Source organism: Haplochromis burtoni, unplaced genomic scaffold (genome assembly GCF_018398535.1).
Source record: "Haplochromis burtoni strain Fernald_Lab_line unplaced genomic scaffold, NCSU_Asbu1 Contig_14, whole genome shotgun sequence".
In the NCBI taxonomy this organism is placed as follows: Eukaryota; Metazoa; Chordata; class Actinopteri; order Cichliformes; family Cichlidae; genus Haplochromis; species Haplochromis burtoni.
Window position 1 is genome coordinate 1,162,619 of NW_024582375.1, and position 20,308 is coordinate 1,182,926.

The following is a 20,308-nucleotide window of genomic DNA, read 5'->3' on the forward strand; positions in this document are numbered from 1 at the left end:
AAGAGATTTTATGTATGCCTGTAAATGCCTTAATGCTATCTCATAAACGCTTCTCATTCTATATAATGAGAAACAACACTATAAATGTAAACATGGTATATGCATGCCAATTTAAGTCTATTTAAAAAAACAAAGGAAAAGTAATTACAGGGTCATAGAAGGTGGTGGTATTCCTAGCAAAAATTCCAAGCTTGTGGATTTATGAGAAAAAACCCAGCTCTGTATTTTCTGATAATAAAATAATACATCTACAAGGAAAAAACCCCAAATATAATATTCTTTTTTCCCATTTTTTTCCTTGAACAAAGAAGGTACAACATCTACATATGGTAATAGTGATTATTCACAGACAGCAGTACCTCAGGTAGTAGTTTCCTGGCTCAGAATGGGCCTTTGCGGTTGGGTAGCTGTGCCTATAAGTATTATTTGATACTTCAGTCTGCGTTACTGCACATAACAGAAATACATACATTTTCTTCTTATTGCTGGCCATTTGAAAAAGTCTTCAAAAGCGTTATATCCTTCCCCAAGGATGACTAAATCATTTCCTGATGATTTTCCTCTGGGGTACATTCACAGCTACTTTAGTGTGTGCCAGGAGAAACCCTGTATTAGTGACTGTCTGGAAAAGCGTATATAGCAGCCTGAAAACATATGCTTCCCTGAAGAATTAGTGAAGAACAGCATAGTGAATCAACAATTTTCTCTTTTTGTCAGATTAGGGGAAAGAAAAACCCCTACTTTGTAAAACCATACGACAAAAATGCATCAAAACTAAATATTTGTGGAGATGGAGGACCAGATTTTTATTGGACTTAAATCCTTTAAACAGACACTTGTTGAAGCATTATATTTGGTTGTAGCTTTAAAGTGAGAAAAAAACCCCTTTATGTCTAATTAGCTCATGCGAGTCATGTGTAGAGCAAAGACTAATCAGCTTTAGGCTTTCCATTGTTTTCCTCTGGGACTGAGCTCAGAGCGTGAGCAGAGAAGACCCGAGTTTAGATCCCCCAGTGATGACTTCATTAACAGTGGAAGCTCCCTCTGTAGTAATAGATCATAGCTCAGCTCTTTGCCCTGGACATGTGGTTGTAATATTTCTTCTTATGGTTCAGCTTATCACTAAAGAGAGACAAGCCTTCATACAGATCTTTAACTTCCTGCACGACTTTAATCCTTGAGTTTAAAAGAGGGATGAAAGGAGGCTTAAACATTAATGTAGAAAGAAATTTGTGGCCTCAGTTTGACCTGTCTCCTCTAGAATTTCCTTGTCGTTTGACAGTCTGTAGGACAGTTTGGCTGGCACACACACGGTCATGTTCTCGTTCCCTGTTCAGCTACCTCTCAGCCTCTCCTTGTTGACCACACCATTGTGTGTTGCCAGTCAGGCTGCCAGCCTGTCATGTCTATGCTTTGTGTCTAGTCATGCTGAAGCTGTCACAAAACCACACACTGTTCCCGCCGGGCTGCTGGCTGAAATGACACACTGAAAATAACCTCGTAATAAAATCCCACAGTATAAATTAGGCCTTCCTCAGACCTAGTAATTTTACGTCAGAACCAGGAGTTCAGCCCTGCTGGGAGTAGTTTGTCTTGCTGTTAGATAATTCTGTTTCTCTGTTTCTTTTCGGGGATCTCGCACAAAAACAAAAGTGTTTTTATAGTTTTGACAGAAACTGCAAAGGTAAAAGGATTTGTAGCATGGTTTTTCAGCACATTTAGAGAACTTGTTTCTTAATCTCACAATTTTTCACTTTAGTATGCAAATCATCATCTCTGCAGACAGGTTTTTGTAAAGTTGAGCTAATCTGTCTGGCTGCAGGGAAAAACATTACAGGTCTTGTGACCTGTAATGCAAAGTGGTAGCGAAACTTGAGTGAATCTTGACACGTGGTGGCTGGAGTGACACGTTCTCTTTTTAACTTTGGTTTGTTAGCTTTTGAACTTTATCAGTTTCATAGCCGCTTTGCTAATAGCTGAGGAAGGTGTTTTGACGGGTCAGTGTCTTCCATGCAAACTAAAGGCTACTTTAGCAATCTGCTAGCAACTGAAGCAATCATGAGGAGGTTTTTGGTACAGCATCCTCTTTGTGACCAACCTCACCCACTGTAGCAACTGCGAGCAACACACGTTTTACCCTAGCAACCAGAGTTGCCAGGAGGTCACTGACCTGTCTCTCGGCCAGAGAGAGCATGATTATTCGTGTGGGTGTGTGGGTGACTGAAGCCTTAAATGGAACTTCTGACTACATTTGCACATAGGGTAACTAACCGTGAATGCGACAGTATCCGTTAATACCTTGAATTAAGACATGACAAGTGTGTTTTAGTTTGTTTTAGTAAGATTATTTGTTGCCTGGTACGCAGCTTCATAATTCCTTGAGCTTGAAATGTTGCGCCAACAAGTGCATTTCAACAAAGTCACCTATGCTGTACAATGCAACACTATTTAAATTTGACAACCAAACCATCATTATAATCCTGTAAAACATATTATATCCACTATTAATATACTGTGTGTGTGTGTTGTTTTGTGGTGAAGCTTTACTACACTCAGTTCTTGCATTGTCTTTATCCGTTTCCCTTTCCTCTGTCCTGATCCCCATCTCTTGCTCCCTTCCTTCCGATTTTCTTATGTTTTACAAAAGAAGTGGATGCAAGGCCAAATTTGGCAGTGGCTCTATTGGCCATCTGGTGCTTTGTGTATATTTGTGTGTATGTGTGTATTGTGCGCGTGTGTATTTTTGGCTGTTGACAGCAGATTCTGATGAACCTTTTATAAACAGAGCTCTAATGTGTGTACACACACCACACCATCCTGTATGAGGCCTTATTGATCTTTTTGGTACAGATTGATGTAATATGGCAAGTAATATCATCCACCACTAAAGCACTGAGATCTGTAATTGTGCTGAACTATTTGACTTTTTATTTTTTTTAAACGTTTGTGTGAATCGCAATGTTTAAGATGTTGCTTTCTGCTTCTTTCTGTCAAAAAACCCCCGATTTGGCCTCCTTAAAGATAAAGTGTTGTGCGGATGTCTTGCCCATGTTGTTGCCATTTATTGAAACAGGCAGACATGCATAGAAAGTGTAAAGTGTGTAAAGTGTGCGTGTTAGTCCCCATAGGGAAATAGTTCCTCTGCATTTAACCCATTCACCCAGTGAAGCAGTGGGCAGCCACCAGTGCAGCGCCCGGGGAGCAGTGTGTAGGGACGGTACCTTGCTCAGGGGTACCTCAGGGTAGCCGTTCAGTGGAGTCGAACCCCCGACCTTCCGATCATGGGGCCACCACTCTACCTACTGAGCTATCCCTGCCCCACATACAACATATAAGGGAAAATCCAAATTTATAGACTTTAACAAGCTTGAAAGTCCGTATTTTGTATACACAGACTGAATTCTCAGTCTGCTTTTGTAATTAAAGTAGTCTTCAGGTATAGTTCTCAAGGTTTCTTACCTGGAGAGGACATTACAAAGTTCAAACGCCTTCCAGATGATACAGCATGGTGGAACTAAATCTGAGAGGACTTTTTTGCAATCATAATTCCATCAATTTTGACAAAAACCTAACAGCACTGGCTGAAAATCAGCCCCAAACCTTGACATAGCTTCTACTGTGTTTTACAGATGCCTGTAGAGGCTCCCTCCTGACCTTTTCCATACATATTGCCTTCTTTAAGAATGGCTTCTTGACAGCCAGCCTTCCACTGAGAAGCCAAGAGGTCATTCCTGATGAAGCTTCAGCGAACAGTAGATGAATCAACTAAAGTACCAGATACATCACAAGAAATGAGCGTGGTTCTTTAAAAGAAAAATGTAACGTAATGAGGGGTGGCTCAAGAGTTTTGCACATCACTTTAAATGCTCGGCAAGTGTGCTGAGTTGATGTATTGGCATAAAGGCAGCAACAAAGAAAGAGCCAGACAGTGCAGCTTCAACTCCCACATTTTAGCCTCTGAGCTGCCAGCCTGCAGTATTACATCCCATATTAGCCCGATGTATATCAACATCTATATCTTTCTGCTCTTCAAATATATGCAAATTCAAATCAGTCCTTCTGCCTACAGTGAGAAGCCTCAGGGGAATATTACCTGTTATTGAATTCATCACTAATACAGCAGCTTTGATTTGAGAGGTTATGAGTTTTTAACCTTCTTTGCATCCACCTCTATAACTCTGTATTTCAACTGCAGCTGTTCTTGTTTCAAGTTGTTTTCTTGTTTATTTGAATTTTTCCCAGTTTGCATAATTACAGCTAAAACGTAATATATAACAGTTTCCTTTATATAGAGAAATCTGCTTGTGCTGATTTTCTTCTCTCGCCTGCAGATGGAACACCGACATCGTAAGAAGGAGACATCCACCCCTGCTAGCACCCATCATCTGTTTGTCCACGTAAAGAGTCTAATGAGCGCTAATCTGGGGGAGGAGCTGGAAGTCTTCTTTCACATTTACGATGGACGGGAGAACCGGCCACTCAGGTAGAGACTTTACAGGCAATACGCCTTTATGATTCTAATTGGGCCTTTTCAAAAATCAAATATTTTTCCATCTAGCCTGTAGTGCTGTTTGTGTAGCTAGATTGTTTTTGTACAAGTTGCCCAGTTTTGGAAAAATGAAGTTTAGAGATGGTTGCATTATCTTTAATGGCTGAACTAAGTGTAAAGGGAAAAGTGTCATTCTTACCATGACGAGAGGCCCATACTAGCGTCAGCATTACAGGATGTACGTCTTGCCATTAGCCAAACTGTTAGCTCATTAGCTAAATTTAGGTTGTTGCGTGCTTATGTTTGGTGAATATAGACCGTGTCATTTTTACTAGGTCGCCTAACCACAAGTCTACAAAGAGACATTATTTAATTTTAATTTAATTTAATTTATTTAACATTTTTTCTTCCTCTTTTTTGTTGTTTTAGCATGTTGAGAACTAGAATGCCAGTTTCATTTAACGCCATTGTATCGGTGGAAATTGGATACTTGTACATTTGAACTCAAACCAAAACTTTCTGAGTGATGTGATGAAGTGATGGTTTCCATCACTGTGACATGTTATGATTTATTTATTTTTGGTCTTTACAGTGTGTTTTTAGACCAAGCAGCTTGATTTATCAGCTTGTATGTTGTTTTCTTGGATTGTAGGCCGCAGGAAAACAGTTCCTTGCTTGTTCTTAAGGTTGTATGGTTTATGGCATTAAATCCTGTGGGAGAGCGAAATGCAAATGAGCTGCTCTGTTGCTTGTGAACGCCCTGTGCCGAATGGCTCCCCTTGGACTGCTCTTAATTATATTCATGAAGATTTATTAAATGAAGCAGGTTATTAAAGTGCACTTGAACACACAAAATTGGACAAGGCCATGTTATTTTATTTCTTTATTTATTTTTAGGAAAAAAATGTCCATGTGAAAGCTGGTCCTGGTGCCCTGGGAGGTTGCATGTGTTACTTGCATACATGCTTACACACCAGCAGATACCTCACTGTTCTCCTGACAGGGTGTTGCCCAAATGGAAGACTGTGTTGAAACTCCCTGGTTTCAAAGTTCAAAGTGAAGAAATTTTGTTTCATGTCACAAACGAGTGAATTTGTCAGGCAAAAGAAAAGCGAGTGGGTTGAAAAATGAGCACAGCAGCACCGAAACTTCTTTTGATAAGTCGTGCTTGTGTGAGAATACTCTCCGCCCCGCAGGGTCACATCAGAGGAATTAGAATGGTGTTGATGGGACTTTTTTTTTTTTTTAATTATTACTCTCTATTATTATCCAGTAGCCCTACTTCAGTTTCTATTGTAATCCAATTTATGATTCATCCATATTGCTGGCAAGTTTCTTTAAACTTTACATGAAAATAGCTGCGGTTTCCACCGTTCCTGAAGAATTATAGCACAAAAGAAGGAAGGCGCTATCTTTTCTTTTTTACAAGTTTGCCATTTTGTTTGGTTGCAATGATGTTATTAATCTGAGAGAAAAATAGGGCTATAACTGTCATAGAGTTACAGCGCGTGGTACACCCTGGACAGGTCATCAGTCTGTCACAGGCTGGGATGCTGAGTAAACCATTGAAATTTTGAACTGAAAGATGTTATTGTGTTTGTATAGAGAATACACATTTTCAACTAGTTTCTAAGTTGTGGACTGGAGCAACAAAACGACAAATTAAATTCTTAAAAAAAAAATACTGGCTGAAACTTTGATTCATAATAACTGGGTAAGGACAAACCAAGCTTGCATCAGTTCAGTATCCAGAGAGTATCCAGAGAAATCGGTGTGCAAGGGACAAGGCCAAAACCCAGTATCAGATTGGGAAGAGCCATTGGGGCGATCGTGGCTCAAGAGTTGGGCATTTGTCTTGGGCCGGTTCGAGCCCCGACTCCGACAGTCTTGGTCGTTGTGTCCTCGTGCAAGACACTTCACCCTTTGCCTACTGGTGGTGGTCAGAAGGCCCGGTGGCGCCAGTGTCCGGCAGCCTCGCCTCTGTCAGTGCACCCCAGGGTGGCTGTGGCTACAATGTAGCTTGCCATCACCAGTGTGTGAATGGGTGGTTGATTGTGTATAGTGTAAAGCGCTTTGGGGTCCTTAGGACCAAGTAAAGCGCTATACAAATACAGACCATTGTCAGTGAACACAGTTTGTCACTGCATCCACAAAAGCGAGTCAAAATAAAAAAATAAATAAACAAGACCCATGAAACTGACCACCTTCTGTGGGCTTGTCTCAAAGGAAAAGTGAAAACCTGTGCTGTGGTCTGACCAGTGGGCTAAACAGCTGTAATATCATGTGGTTTGTTATCAGCACACACTTTTAAAGTCAACAACTTTAGCGAAATGAGGGGGGATTTAATAAAGTAACGCGTGCATCTGTGAAGGACACATTAATGCTGAAAAACACGTACATGTTTTGGAGCAGTGTATATGCTCCAGTTGGCATGTTTTTCAGGGGTAAACCTTTGCTTATTTCAGTAAGATAAGGCTAAGACACGTTCTGCACTTGTGTATTACAACAGGAGGTAAATGTCTATGTGTGCTAAAGTGGGCTGCCTGCAGTCCAGACATGTTACTCACTGAAAGCATAAGGACCATTACTACCAAGAAATGTTCCTCAAATGAATATAGAAGAACACATTCTTGTTCTCCTCTTTCCAGGTTGCTAGACATCAAAATTCACTATTGCAAAATATAAGCTTTGGTACTGGTTAACATGTTAAGCTTACATGTGAAAGATCCCTGGTTCGATTCCCCCTCAGGGTTTCACAAGGTAGCGTATTCCTAGTGCTGGTCCTGGGCCTGGATAAATGTGAGGGTTGGTTCAGGAAGGGTCCAGCTTAAAATCTGTATCTAAGTAAAATATAGCTTTCAATTAATTTTACTTTACTACCGCTTGTATTTCTTAAAATTTTAGTGTCCCTGTAAAATATATGGCTTAGTAATAATTAAGGGTTTTTTCAGAGTGAAAGTGGGTACTTTTTTGTCGTGAAGTGGGTAATTAGTCTTCAGCGCCATCGTATCATGTTCCACTTGAAGCCCTTTTGTTCTTTCTTTTAAACTGTCACTCTTTTTATGTCATCATTTTTTCCCTCTTTTCTTTCAATCTTCTTGCTTCTTTGAAAGATTGAGGGCCTTAGCTGAGCATGAGTAATTACACTCGCTAAGCTTAAATATATATTTGAAGTGGATTAAAAATCCATTTTCTGGAGTAGAGTAAAGTCCACTTCAGTAATGCTGAAATTATATACTTAACAGCAGCTTCGGAATTCATGATGCATCACAAATGAAATGTGAATTTATCCAAACTCAATCCAGCAAGAGAGGACACAGACAAAGCTATATTTTTCTCATAACCACTTATGTTGTTGCCTAAATCAACAATTTGGGTTTTCTTGCAATTTTGAGGGATAAAGGCAGTCAGAGGCTTCAACCACAGTGCCTTTATGCTTCTAATTTTCTACGTCTGCAAGTGCATTTGCTTGCATCAGTTGTCTTTTAGGAAAATCTCGCAGTGGCAGCTCGCCAACGTGTCTCTCACTGTCTGGTCACATGCATAAACAGAGACGCACTCATTTACACAATCTGGCTGGCAGAGAGCCATTTTGCTGCTTCCCTCTGTGCTGGTGGTTTGTGTGTGCGTGTGTGTGTGCACGCACGCGAGACCAGATGGGGGGGTCTGACCCGTTGTCTCAATACCACGCCAACACCATCATCCCCTGTGCACCATGGCAGCTTCTTTGTGTTCAGTACAGACTCCTTGTCAGGCTTTCCAGAAGGACACACACATACACACACACACACTGCGTTGTACTGTACTGCGCTCACGGGCCATGCTGTAGTTCTGATGCTGTTCGACACAAAGATCGCACATCACAAACCGTCTTATACGCTCATATTTTGCTCCTCAGAAGTTGAATTTTACTTATATAAATGGTAAATGGCCTGTATTTATATAGCGCTTTTCTAGTCCCTAAGGACCCCAAAGCGCTTTACACATCCAGTCATCCACCCATTCACACACACATTCACACACTGGTGATGGCAAGCTACATTGTAGCCACAGCCACCCTGGGGTGCACTGACAGAGGCGAGGCTGCCGAACACTGGCGCCACCGGGCCCTCTGACCACCACCAGTAGCCAACGGGTGAAGTGTCTTGCCCAAGGACACAACGACCGAGACTGTCCAAATATATATATATATATATATTCAAGCTCGGGTCCTCTACCAGAGGCCTGGGAGCTTGAGGGTCCTGCGCAGTATCTTAGCTGTTCCTAGGACTGCGCTCTTCTGGACAGAGATCTCCGATGTTGTTCCCGGCCTGAGACAATGTTAGCAGAACAAACTTTTATTAAATCAGCTCAGCTGAAAACATCCGACACTGGACACACTTAGCTTGACAAAGCTACCCCCTAATTCAGAGCAAGCTGGTGGCTCAGTCACAGTAAAAAAAATAGGGCCAGTTGTAACTTGTGGTGATTAAATGGTTGCCCAGAGCTTGAGGATGTTGCACACTTACAACCACTTTTGATTACAAAGCAGTTGCAAAGGTCAGCTGATCGGAGGCAGCCTTTCTGTAAGCAGTCATCTGGACCTGGACTGATTGCAATCGCTCTCAGAGAGATTCCTCTCTAATTTAGAAATGACAGATCGCCAACATGTTGCCATCAGTCTGAATGATTCTTTGTGGATGAGCGTGAGGGGACTTGACTCAGCTGGCTGGTTGTACTCTGGTTATATTCCTATAGAACAGGATGTTGTTGAGTGCAAATGTAATGTAAAAGCAACAGATATGTGATTTTTAGATTTCTCACAGTTATTTGCTGCAACAATTAATTGCCTGAAACAGACTGCATGCAACTGCCAAGTTGACCTCATTTAATCGCAGACTGATATCAGACTGACTCTGTCTTATGGCAACATTTATGGCAGGGTTTAAGGACAGTGCTGGTATGATCAAGTGAGATAGGTTTATCCTTTTGGATAAAACCTATACTGACAAAGTATAATCCGCAATAAATCACAATTTATGTCATTCTGGCACGTCACAAAATGCTAAAAATCGCAATAATATTATTTGCTCTTGAGTGTTTTCAATGTGCCCTTTCATGATTTCTCAGCGCCACTTGCTATTCAGTGTTTAGATTACTTAAGGTCTAAGCTTTCCTCTTCTGCTTTGTTGTCGGGCTTTTAAGACGTATATTTTGATGTATTTATTTATTTAGTACCAACTTACAAGGTGGTGACAGTTCATTTATTTAGCAGTTAACACCTCAGTTGGAACACCCCCCTCCCCTTCCAGCCGTCCGCTCATTGGAAGAGCGCACAGCTCCTAATGCCATCATCGATATTAGGAGGGGGAACAGCAAGAGCCCAGAAGGGAGGGAAATCGGCCATTTACGTTATGTTAATGTGAGTGGTGATAGAGGGAGATAAGGTCCCACTGGGGGATGTTGGTCCCCTTGGCTCGGGCGATCAACACGCTGCAGCTGCGAGGCTGTGAGCTGGTGGCGAGGGAAGGGTGTTGAAAAGAAGGGAGACCTTGTTTGAGTCTGTGTTTGCAGGAGTGGCTGTTAATTGGCATTTGGGGTTTCAACAATAGAGCACTAATTAGGAAAAGCGGGCGCAAAGTCTCATGTCTAATGCATAGGAATCTGTCTCCATATGGCCGGATAAATGGCCTGGAAAGTTACAGAGGGCAGCTAATGAGGAACAACTGCATTCAAATCAAATTGGGCCTCAACTGGTTCCTTCCAGTATGGCTGAGAAAAGGAAAACTTTACTGAAGGAATACATTTATAAAAAATCATAAGCATTTGTATAATTAATAATCAGAAGCCTAATTAACTCAAACAAGAGCACCCACTGCCCTACATATACAAAACACAGAATTACAGTAAGAGAAGCTGCCTCTTATTTACATCACTGCAGAGCCCAAACAATTTTGAGCTTGTAGCAGGAGCTTTTAATACCTCTGACAGTTACAAAACATCCCAATCGATCGTATTTGTATGCACTGCGGTCAAGCTATATGTGATCTTTTGTGGCGTGTTCTGCTCTCGTTTGAATGAGCCTACTGTAGCGTGCTCTGCTAGCCGTGCCAATGACTTGGCTCATTGTCAGGCGTGGGTGCATTACAAGGTTTTCTCTCTGCTTATCAGAGGACTGTGAAAGTCACCTAACTGGATTAGCCCTCAGCTCGCCTGCCAGGATGAGAGGGGCCCAGTAGGATGCCTCCGCTGCCTCTTTTACACAGTGTATACGAGATATAAAGGACAAAGTACAAAGAGAATGAAAAGGCGATCAGTGTCTGTCCTTTCTGTCTTTTTGCGTGACATTCACTTAATTTCCCGCCTGAACAGAAATGGGCGTGAGGGGCATTTGAGGCAAGACTCGGAGACGGTTCATTCCAGATTATGAGGCAATTTTTTGGTTATGCAGAGTTCGTGTTCCACTGTGAGAGATATCTCACGAATTCCTTGAGGGGATTTCTTCAGCTTTGGCCCAAGGGTTCGCTCTGATTAAAAGTTGAAATGATTAGATGTTGGGAAAGTTTGATTTAATCATCAATGGCGTATAAATGTCCATAGACAGACATAAGGTCACCAAGAAACATTTGACCGCAAAAAAGTTGGTTCTTGAGTTTGAGTTTGTGGCCAGATGTAACGGAATTCCCTGTGGGTGTTCCCAAGACTTGGCAGTGATGAGAATTCCGTGAAAGGTCGTAGTGACCTTCAAATTTCACTTTTTTTTAACCTCTTAGTTCTTGGCTATATGCCAGATTTTAACATCATCCATCTATCTATCAGGTTATGGGAGCAGACTAGCAGAGCTGCCCTCTCCCAAGCACACTTAGAGGTGTTGTCTCGCCAACATATCCTGGGCCATGACCTGGACTCCTCACCTATAAGGCACATAGGAGGCATTCTGCTCAGGCGTCCCAACCACATCAACTGGCTCCTTTCAATGGGTCTCTACTCTGAGCCCTGTAAAAAAGACTGAGCTCCTCACCACAAATGCACATAAGAGATAAGGGCATTGCAGGAGCTTTATAACCTGAAATAGTATAAATTCTATATACAGTGTTTTTCACAAGTTTTCTTTTTCTCTCTTGGTCCTCAGCACAGCCCTGTGACAGCCAGAAGTTTTATGCCATCTAGTCTGGCAGTTATGATTGAGTTATGATTTTTTTGATGAAAGCCTAGTAACTGTCTTTAAATGTGTCAGAGATAATCCATAATATGCAGCAAAGCACTTTCATTCAGCCACATGTGAATGTTCTTGTTAGATATTTTACAGGCATTCTGTTTTGGGGATTTTCTTCAGCATCTTTCTCCTAAACCTCTATCCCTCTGGCTCTGAACCCTTTCTGCCTGTTTTTCTTTTCCCTTTTCCCGCCTCATATTCTGTTTCACGCAGCTTCAGTGTGAAGTTTGAACTTTGAAGTGATTTCTCCAGTGCCCACTGTTCTGCACTTGACATTTTTTGACATAGTGTCTAATCTTTATTCTGTTAGCAAAAACTTGGATACTGTTGTTTACTGTGACACTCAGCCATCACTCCTGACCACATTTATCTCTGTGTGTGTTCCCTGTCTCTGTCTGTCCACTTACTTGTACAGTGAAAGGTTCTTTGTAAGGCTGAATAAGAGCGGGCTGCCCAAGTCACCAGAGAAGACAGAAAGACAATGCACGCTATTTGTGGTGAGTAGTTAACACGGAATTTTGTTAAAAAAGATTTACTAGGAGCAATTTAAGGCTATTTAAAGCTAACTTAACTCATGCACTGTTATGCTGAAAAATAAAAGCAGTGTCAGTGCTCTTCAGCTTGTTCACAGTAATTGGATCGGACGCTTAAATATGTTTTCCTGCATCGTTTGTCAGGATTTGGGAAGCAGTGATCTACGAAAAGATGTCTACATCGTTGTGCACATCATAAGAATAGGTAGGAGTAGTGATATTTCTTCTTTATTCTCCTGAGTACTACTCACATTCTTAAAAATCTCTTTCATTTTCATACTGTTCTTACCGTGGATACCTTTGTGTGTCTGTGCAGGGAGGATGGGAGCAGGAGAGAAGAAGAACCAGTGCAACGTACAGTACAGGCGGCCGTTTGGCTGTGCTGTTGTCAGCATTGCCGATCTACTTACTGCTGACTCTAAGGATGACCACCTGCTAAAGGTTTATGCGTAAGTGACTGTAAAGAACTATTATTTAGGAATTCTTCTTTCTTCTAAACACTGAACCAGTGCTAAAGTTTTGTTCAGCATGATGTGTCGTTTCCTTATTCATTTTCTTTCCAAAACTTTTTTGTTTTTGGAAAGCAGAAGTGATCACATATGCAGGTGAGGATGGAGTGCTAATTTCTCACTTACTGCTCACAAGACTGGTTAGCAAGCTACATGTATAGACTAAATGGATGCATTGCACAGACACCACCAAGTTTTTTTTGTATGTTAATCTACATAATACTTACCTGTGAATCATTCAGGCATTAAAAAAACCCCAAAACAAACAAACACTTGATTCAAGTGATGAATCAGTGTATTGTCCACGCATAGAAGACAAATTTAGCAAAGAACCAATTTTAAATTAGATTGTTATTCACTGTTACTTTAAAAAGTAAAAAAAGGAACACAAAATTCCTCCCATTTCTTTAATTAAATCAAAAAATTCTAAAGATGACACAATTTGAAAAGCATAAAAAGGTATTTTTGCTCCAAAAAGTTGATTACCTAAAAGCTATTAGTTGAAGGTTTTGCATGATATGCACAGTGTCCTCAAAAAATTCATGGAAACTGAACAAGTGCAGGACAAAATAAAGAGGGGCAGGGCTGAAAATCAATCTATAGCAGATGAACAACATGGAAGTCTCAAAGTTGCCATTCAGCCTTTTAAAAATCAGCAACACTGAAGCTCCAGCTGTGGTGTTTAAGGGTAATTTATTAAGCTAATGTAAGGCATTAAAAGCTTTAATGGGAAAAAGCGAGTGGGAGTCCTTTATCAAAGCACCTTATCAACAAGGCTGAAGCCCCCAGAAGTTGTATTAAAATATTCAGATGAACTGTTAACTTAGTTTAATAGCATGTTTACATGATAGGGGTTAATGAAGGCTGACTGCAGCCGACATGTTTTACATACAGGTGAACAAGGGTGAGACTAAAGGAGGGGCATGGGGCGCACTAGACCGGATTTATTTCAAGGTTCAACTTTCGGATTGAAAGTGCACACTTAAAACACGTGAGAACAAAAACCCATAAAGCCTTCCAAGAAGACAGAGTAAAGATTCATTTTTTTACGTCTGAGTTTAGATTGCATATATGTCTTATTTTATTTAACTATGACTGTGCTTGAGAGTATTCATATAATTTTGGATTTAAGAAAAAATATTTTTTAAAAATATTATGTAATATGGGACATAAATGCAAAAGGGAAACGTATTCAAGTAATCTTTTAGGTAAGTAGTAGTCTGAGTACACGAATATTAATCTAGACCAACAAAATTATGCACCTTTCCTTTTACACTTTAGATGACTGCAGTCAAGTCTATGTGATTCTCTCAGGGATGAAAAGGCATCTGTTGACACAGTAGTTTGACCTAAATTATAGCAGCATCAGAGTAACTGGCCAAATGTACTTTGCTCACAAGAACATGCAGCCACTTTCTTCACACCTGAGGCAACAACAGGTTTTAGTTGGACTAGCATGAAGGTTGTGACCTAATTGTTTTGTGAGTTGAGTCCAGAAAAGACGTCATTGAAAAGCTGATTTTTTTTTTTCTGTCATGCCACCGTTAAGTGTTAAATACACTCAACAAAAAGCAGCTTTTGGTCACATGTCACATATACAGTGAATTTCAAGAAAGTGGTTGGGCAGCGTAACAGAAACTCAGCTGCTTTTCAAGGGTAAAAGCACTTGTTACTTCAAACATTGTGGCTTGGATGGGAAGAGCAGTGATGATGCTATCAATTTCCAACAGCAAGCTTTTTCTACAGAGTGGGTTCATGGAGTTTCAAAGAGAGGTGTGCCTTTTTCACAAATGAAGAATTAATGCAAAAAATGCTTCTTGTTATATGAAATGTAGGATTCAGCAGTTTTGGTTTTGCTCGGCCTAAGCACCATCAATCCCGACTCACTTTCAAGGATATTTACCGGACTCTGTCTGGAGCATTTGTGCAAATCTGCAGTAATTTTCTTTTTGTGTGTGTGTCCCAGGTGTAACACTGAGAGCGAATGGTCCCAGATCCATGAGAACATCATCAAAAAGGCCAATTCTAGGTACAACTTGTCTGGATCCAACACTGGTGAGAACCCCATTTGCTTAACTCATTGCTTTTAATTTCTCACACCTACACAATCATGTAGGTGGTTTAAGCCATCAGACAACGGGGGTGGGAGGGGTTCAGCACTGCATGTGAAGTTCATCATGTTCCGATGACAAAATGAGCAGCACAGTTGCACATCTTGCCATGTATTACTCAGTTTCCGGTCATTCTCAGTAGCTATCATGTGGGAGTTAAGTTCTTTTCTGTGGGAGTGGATTAGTCCTTACATTTCTGTGTCTGCAGGGAATCTATGTATTCAGATAGTTTGTATTAATAGCTCAAATTTCATCATGCTGATCAGCAGAATCAGTGGTCTCCCATAGCAACAAGTTGGTGGAAAATGAGAATGTTGAGTCTTTCAAAAACATGATCGCTCTGCAATGCGATCAATACTTTGGTGGACTCTAGATTAATACTGATGCAGTCATTAAGGTGCTAGTTACATTTTGCTTGAAGAAGAAACTTGTTGATTGATTACAGTGAGGGGAGCGTGAAAAGGGGTGCAAACTGTGAAGCAAGAGGGCATAAGCACAAATTAAACAGAGCTGGCTAATTTGCAGCTGCTTGCATCAGCGTGTACAAACAGCTCTTGGCAGTCACGGACTGCTCATCACAAGTTTCCGTTATGTAGCCGAGAAGCTCCAGGAGGCCGCTACTTTCTCAGTGAAAATAAACACTATGCGTGTTTCCATCTCCTAACGCCTGCTTATATGTTATATATGGAAATATGGAAACGAGATCCGATCTGCTGAGTCAGCACCCCATTCCACCTGCCCTCAGAGAACCAATAATTGCTCGAGGTGAGAATAATCCCGTACAGGCGGGAAGAGGATGCTGTGACACGAAATCACTTAACACCTTCTGCATGATCCGAGCCGTGTTTTTATTTAATTTTTTTTATTTTTTAACACCAACAACAAAAGTTGTCCCTCTAAAATGAGTACTGTTTAATTTCTCTTAGTACAAAAATATGAATATTGAGCAAGCATTTCATTCTTTTAGCTACTTACTTTGGTTTTCTAATCTCATATTGATCTCTATAACAGCTTTTATTTTCTACTCACTACTCCTGCTTCTCCTGACTGGTCATATTATCATAGATAACTCCCAGCCACGCACAGAGATCAGATTTAATAACAGATTATGCGCACTGATAATGTTCTGTATTGTTGCTGTTCAACTTCCACAACCTTTTGGCAGTTATCACTGCAGATGCGGCACAAGCTTCTTGATGCCTGCTGGATAAATGTGACATTTTCATCTTTACCTTTTGCTTTTTTCTGTAATCAGAGGCAATTATTCGCACTCATTGGTAAACACATTGTTACTGGCAGAAGACAGCGTGTTGCCTGACTTTGCAGGGTTCTCTCAAAACATATCCGTCATGTAAGTGTTTGCTCGAGGCTTTCTTTTGACAGCAATATGCAAAGCACACAGACGCACTCACACAAGCACGTGCAAGTGAATGATTTTAGAGTTCAGTCCCCTGTTTTGGCTGCAGTGCAAAGTTTATCACAAACGCTTGAGTATTAGCTGTTGAATTGCTGTCAGATGAAGACACTGATGGAGCTGTGCGGCTGATTAGCCTCAGTGTTTTTTCTTTCAAAGGGTATTAGAGGAGGGCTGCAGGGTTTTTTCTTTTTTTTTTTAATGCTGGCATGCATAATTAAAGTCTGTTTGTTCCAAAATTACATTTCTGCCACTTAACTCACTGTGACATTGATCTTATGAAACAGAAGAGGGAAAAAAACCCTTTAATCACAACATAGAGGTAATAATTTAAGTATTAAAGATAATGAGCTCTGGATATTAAGTGTCATTTATTAATTTACTTTGCTTAGATGGTGCTCTTTTTAACTACTATCTCTGTAATTGCATGTCTTTCACTCACACACCTGCCTTTAAGACTAATGCTCTGGTGACAGGTTTTAACAGCAGTTAAAAAGATATACCTAATAAAGTAGCCAGCGAGTGTATACTTAGTATATTAATGTGTGGAGCAACAACTTTGAATGTAACACAACATATTCCAGGAAGCAGTCCAGTTGCAGTGATTTCTTTCTTTCTGGGCTCCTTCTACATTCAAAGAATTATACAGAGCATCACTCACAACAGATTTCACTGGGGCATATCCTCATCTAAAAAGTCAATTCCTCCCAGAAGGCAATTATTCTGCCGCGGAGCGACATTGCAGAATAGATAACAGAACAGAGTTGCGTGCCAGGCTGCGTCAACAAATGTGAAAACTGGAGGGAATGTTTCATCTTCTTAGTGTGTCCCTGTAAAAGCAACCATACACGAGCTATGGAATGTCATGCTGTATTTATCATGAACCCGTTGTTCTTTTCAATATTTTCTGTCAAATATATACTGCTACATTAATGAATGCCCATATCAAACATGCTCATTGTTTAAAGTAATAGTAATTAGAGGTGGGTTTTGATAATCTATTTCAGTTAAAATCGATTCTGGCTTGGATAACGTGATATCGATTCATTAAAATCCTGAATCGATTTTTTTAATATCAATTTATTTTGCCCAAATCTCAGTTTCAACAACCACCAAACAGCTAAAACAGTAAATGAGAGCAGGTACACGGATTCTGCACAAAGACGTAAACACAAAGCGCGGACCCGCCGACTGATCAGAATCAGTGAGATGTGGCCTTTCTCACCCGACGGAACGGACACGGTCGGGGCTGAAAGCCGACAGCTCGCAGATTCTGATGTTTCGGTGGGTCCGCGCTTTGTGTTTACGTCTTTGTGCAGAATCCGTGTACCTGCTCTCATTCTAGAGCTGTTAGTTTGATCGCTCTCCAAACAATATTGACCGAAAAGAAAAAGCAAAAGAAGATCCAAACTAAGCTTCACATAAACATCGTCATGAATTCCCTCTTACTTTTGCTGTTTTGCTTCCACCATGATAAAATCACACTTCATGCACAGCTCTCTCTCTCTCTCTCTCTCTCTCTCTCTGTATACTTCAAGAACAGTTTCCCGTCTAAAAATCTGTTTTCTTCATTATTCGCTTGCTTGTTACGCACAAGTCTACGGTTGTTACAGCGCTGTTGGCAGCTGTTTTTTTCCCTTTTACTTACTTCCGAAAAGAAAACCTAATTTCTGCCGTTCAATAGGCTACTGAACAAATTTAAACTTTTTAAATTTATGCAAAACGCTTAGCTGTGTCTCTAATAAAATCCCAGGCCAGGAAAATCACCTCCATGTTTTTCTGTGTTTTATCTTCAGCTACTTTGACACAAAGGCATCTGCTGTGATGCTCACACCTTTGATAAAGTCTTGCGAGGGTCAGTTTCCTTTTTGTAGATACAAAAATATGTTAATGTACTGATCTGAATTATAATATTTCTGACTGTCTGAGGCAAAATTTACAAGGTATCCCTTTAATACTGTAAAAATCATTTTGTTTATGTGGGGCAACCAATCAAAAGAAGGATTCATTAAAGGCAGAGGATAGAAAACAGCTTCTTTTCTGACAGTGGATGAACTGAGGATGAACCTTGTGTAAGTTAAGGTGTAAGGATCATGCGAAGCCACTGTTCTAGAAAGCACGACAGTAAAAACACGGCGTTGAAAATGAGCATAATAGATCCCCTTTAAGAACTACAGTTTATTACACTTAGTGTCAGGAGGGCAATTAAAACAAGTGTGCTGCAGAGTGAGATGCACATAATGTGGATTTGTGTGCATGTTTATATATTTGTGCACGATTCCATGTGTGTGTGTGTGTGTGTGTGTGTGTGTGTGTGTGTGTGTGTGTGTGTGTGTGTGTTTGGATCATGATTTGTGTCTCACTGTGTTTTTCTCCTTTAAAACTGAACTGGCAGTATGCCAGAAGTCTCTTATTAGCAGCCAATTAGCAAGGGGGAAGATGAATACACTGCCTCGAAAAATAAGAAGAACACCAGGCTGTTTTCTGCAGTAAAGTGGAAGAGAGACGGGAAGACTTGGAGACTTATTTTGTTCTCCTAGAGCCTAATGAGTATTTTTTTTACCTGTGTGTTTCAGGGTCGGCCGTGCTTTTTGGGTAATTGAATTCAAAAGACAAGAGAGGGTACTGATGAACAAAGATTTTGTTTGCGTGTACCCAGTAACCTGTAAGAGGGATTTCATAAGAATCTGGCTCTGTGTGAGTCAGGTCAGGTAGATAATTCAGCTCCCACCTCCACACTGCGAGCGTAGGCAGTGACAGAAGAGGCTGCGACGACTCAACTGTTTTTGTTTTTGCAGCTTTTTTTATATTTATTTATTTATTTTTTTAATTTTTTGTGAAGAGGCAGGTCCGGTGGGCTGAGGGCAGCAAAGGTTGAGAGTGATTTTGTTATACTCAGCAACGTGTACCATTCAGGAATAGTAATTTGGCTCGGTTTGCCTAATTTGGCCCCGCAATAGCCTTTAAAGCCTGACTGTGTGTGTGTTCGTTTATATGAGCCCAAGACTGAATCAGATTTGGCAGATTAGGGTATAAAAAAGAAAAAGATAAAAAAAAGGTCTCCCCTGAACTAAAGAGGACTCTCCTTTTCATTTCTGACTAAGCCATTGTGCCCCAATGAACACACTATTGATGGACTGTATTATTTTTGAATTATTTTGACCAGAAGACCAAGTAATGTATTATGCAGTGAGATTGATGGGTCAGGAAGGTTTACAGCCTAAAGCCAGCGCATTCAAAGTCACGAAGGGCACTCTCTTTCAACCTGGCTAGATCACCATGGTAACAATATGGGAACTAAAATAGCTAGCTATATACTAGCTATAAAGAATCTTTTTCTGGGGTAGTGTGTTTATGCATACGGACCTCTCAAACCAAACTGGTTTTATTTATATAGTGCCAAATTGCAAAAACAGTTGCCTCATAGACACTACAATAATATAGAGAAAACCCCAACAATCAGACAGCCACTGATGAGTGACCACTTGGTGACAGCGGGAAGGAAAAACTCCCTTTTAATAGGAAGAATACCGGTCCCTCAAATGGCCGCAGGGGCAGCCATCTGCAGGACCATTGTGAATGAGGGGAGGGCGACAGGACAAAAGATACACTGTGGAAGAAAGCCAGAGATTAACAATAAGTAATGATATAATGGAAAGTGGTGTATAAACACAGAGTGTATCCATAACTATGTTGTAAGTAAGATCATGAATGAGGCTGTGCAGTTGCAATAACATGCTGTCAGGAATTTCCATGCATTAAGTAAAATGAACTTACTGCACAACGCTAACACTAGAGCAAGTTAATACAGATTGGGATACATAGATAGATAGATAGATAGATAGATAGGTAGATAGATTATATATATATATATATATATATAAGTTTTTTGTGTTTTTTTTGTGACGGACAGGATGATGCAGCAGTGGTAGGGGAGTAAAGTTAGGCAAAAATCTCAATTTGACCAAAAAATGACTTAGGCACTTATGCTATGAAGCTAACGATATGTGTGTGTGTGTATATATATATATGTGTGTGTGTGTGTGTATATATATAT

The 20,308-nt window shown here is 40.5% G+C and overlaps 1 protein-coding gene across 4 annotated transcripts in view; it reads left to right on the top strand.

Moving 5' to 3' along the window:
• Positions 1–20,308, top strand: part of dock4b (dedicator of cytokinesis 4b) — a 142,553-nt gene that overhangs the window by 47,984 nt on the left and 74,261 nt on the right. For all 4 annotated transcript variants that reach the window (XM_005915623.3, XM_005915626.3, XM_005915624.3 and 1 more), the window contains exons 8-12: positions 4,332–4,483; positions 12,100–12,181; positions 12,362–12,422; positions 12,534–12,666; positions 14,693–14,781. In XM_005915623.3, the coding sequence (XP_005915685.1) occupies positions 4,332–4,483; positions 12,100–12,181; positions 12,362–12,422; positions 12,534–12,666; positions 14,693–14,781 (517 nt within the window). The remainder of the gene's footprint in view (positions 1–4,331; positions 4,484–12,099; positions 12,182–12,361; positions 12,423–12,533; positions 12,667–14,692; positions 14,782–20,308) is intronic.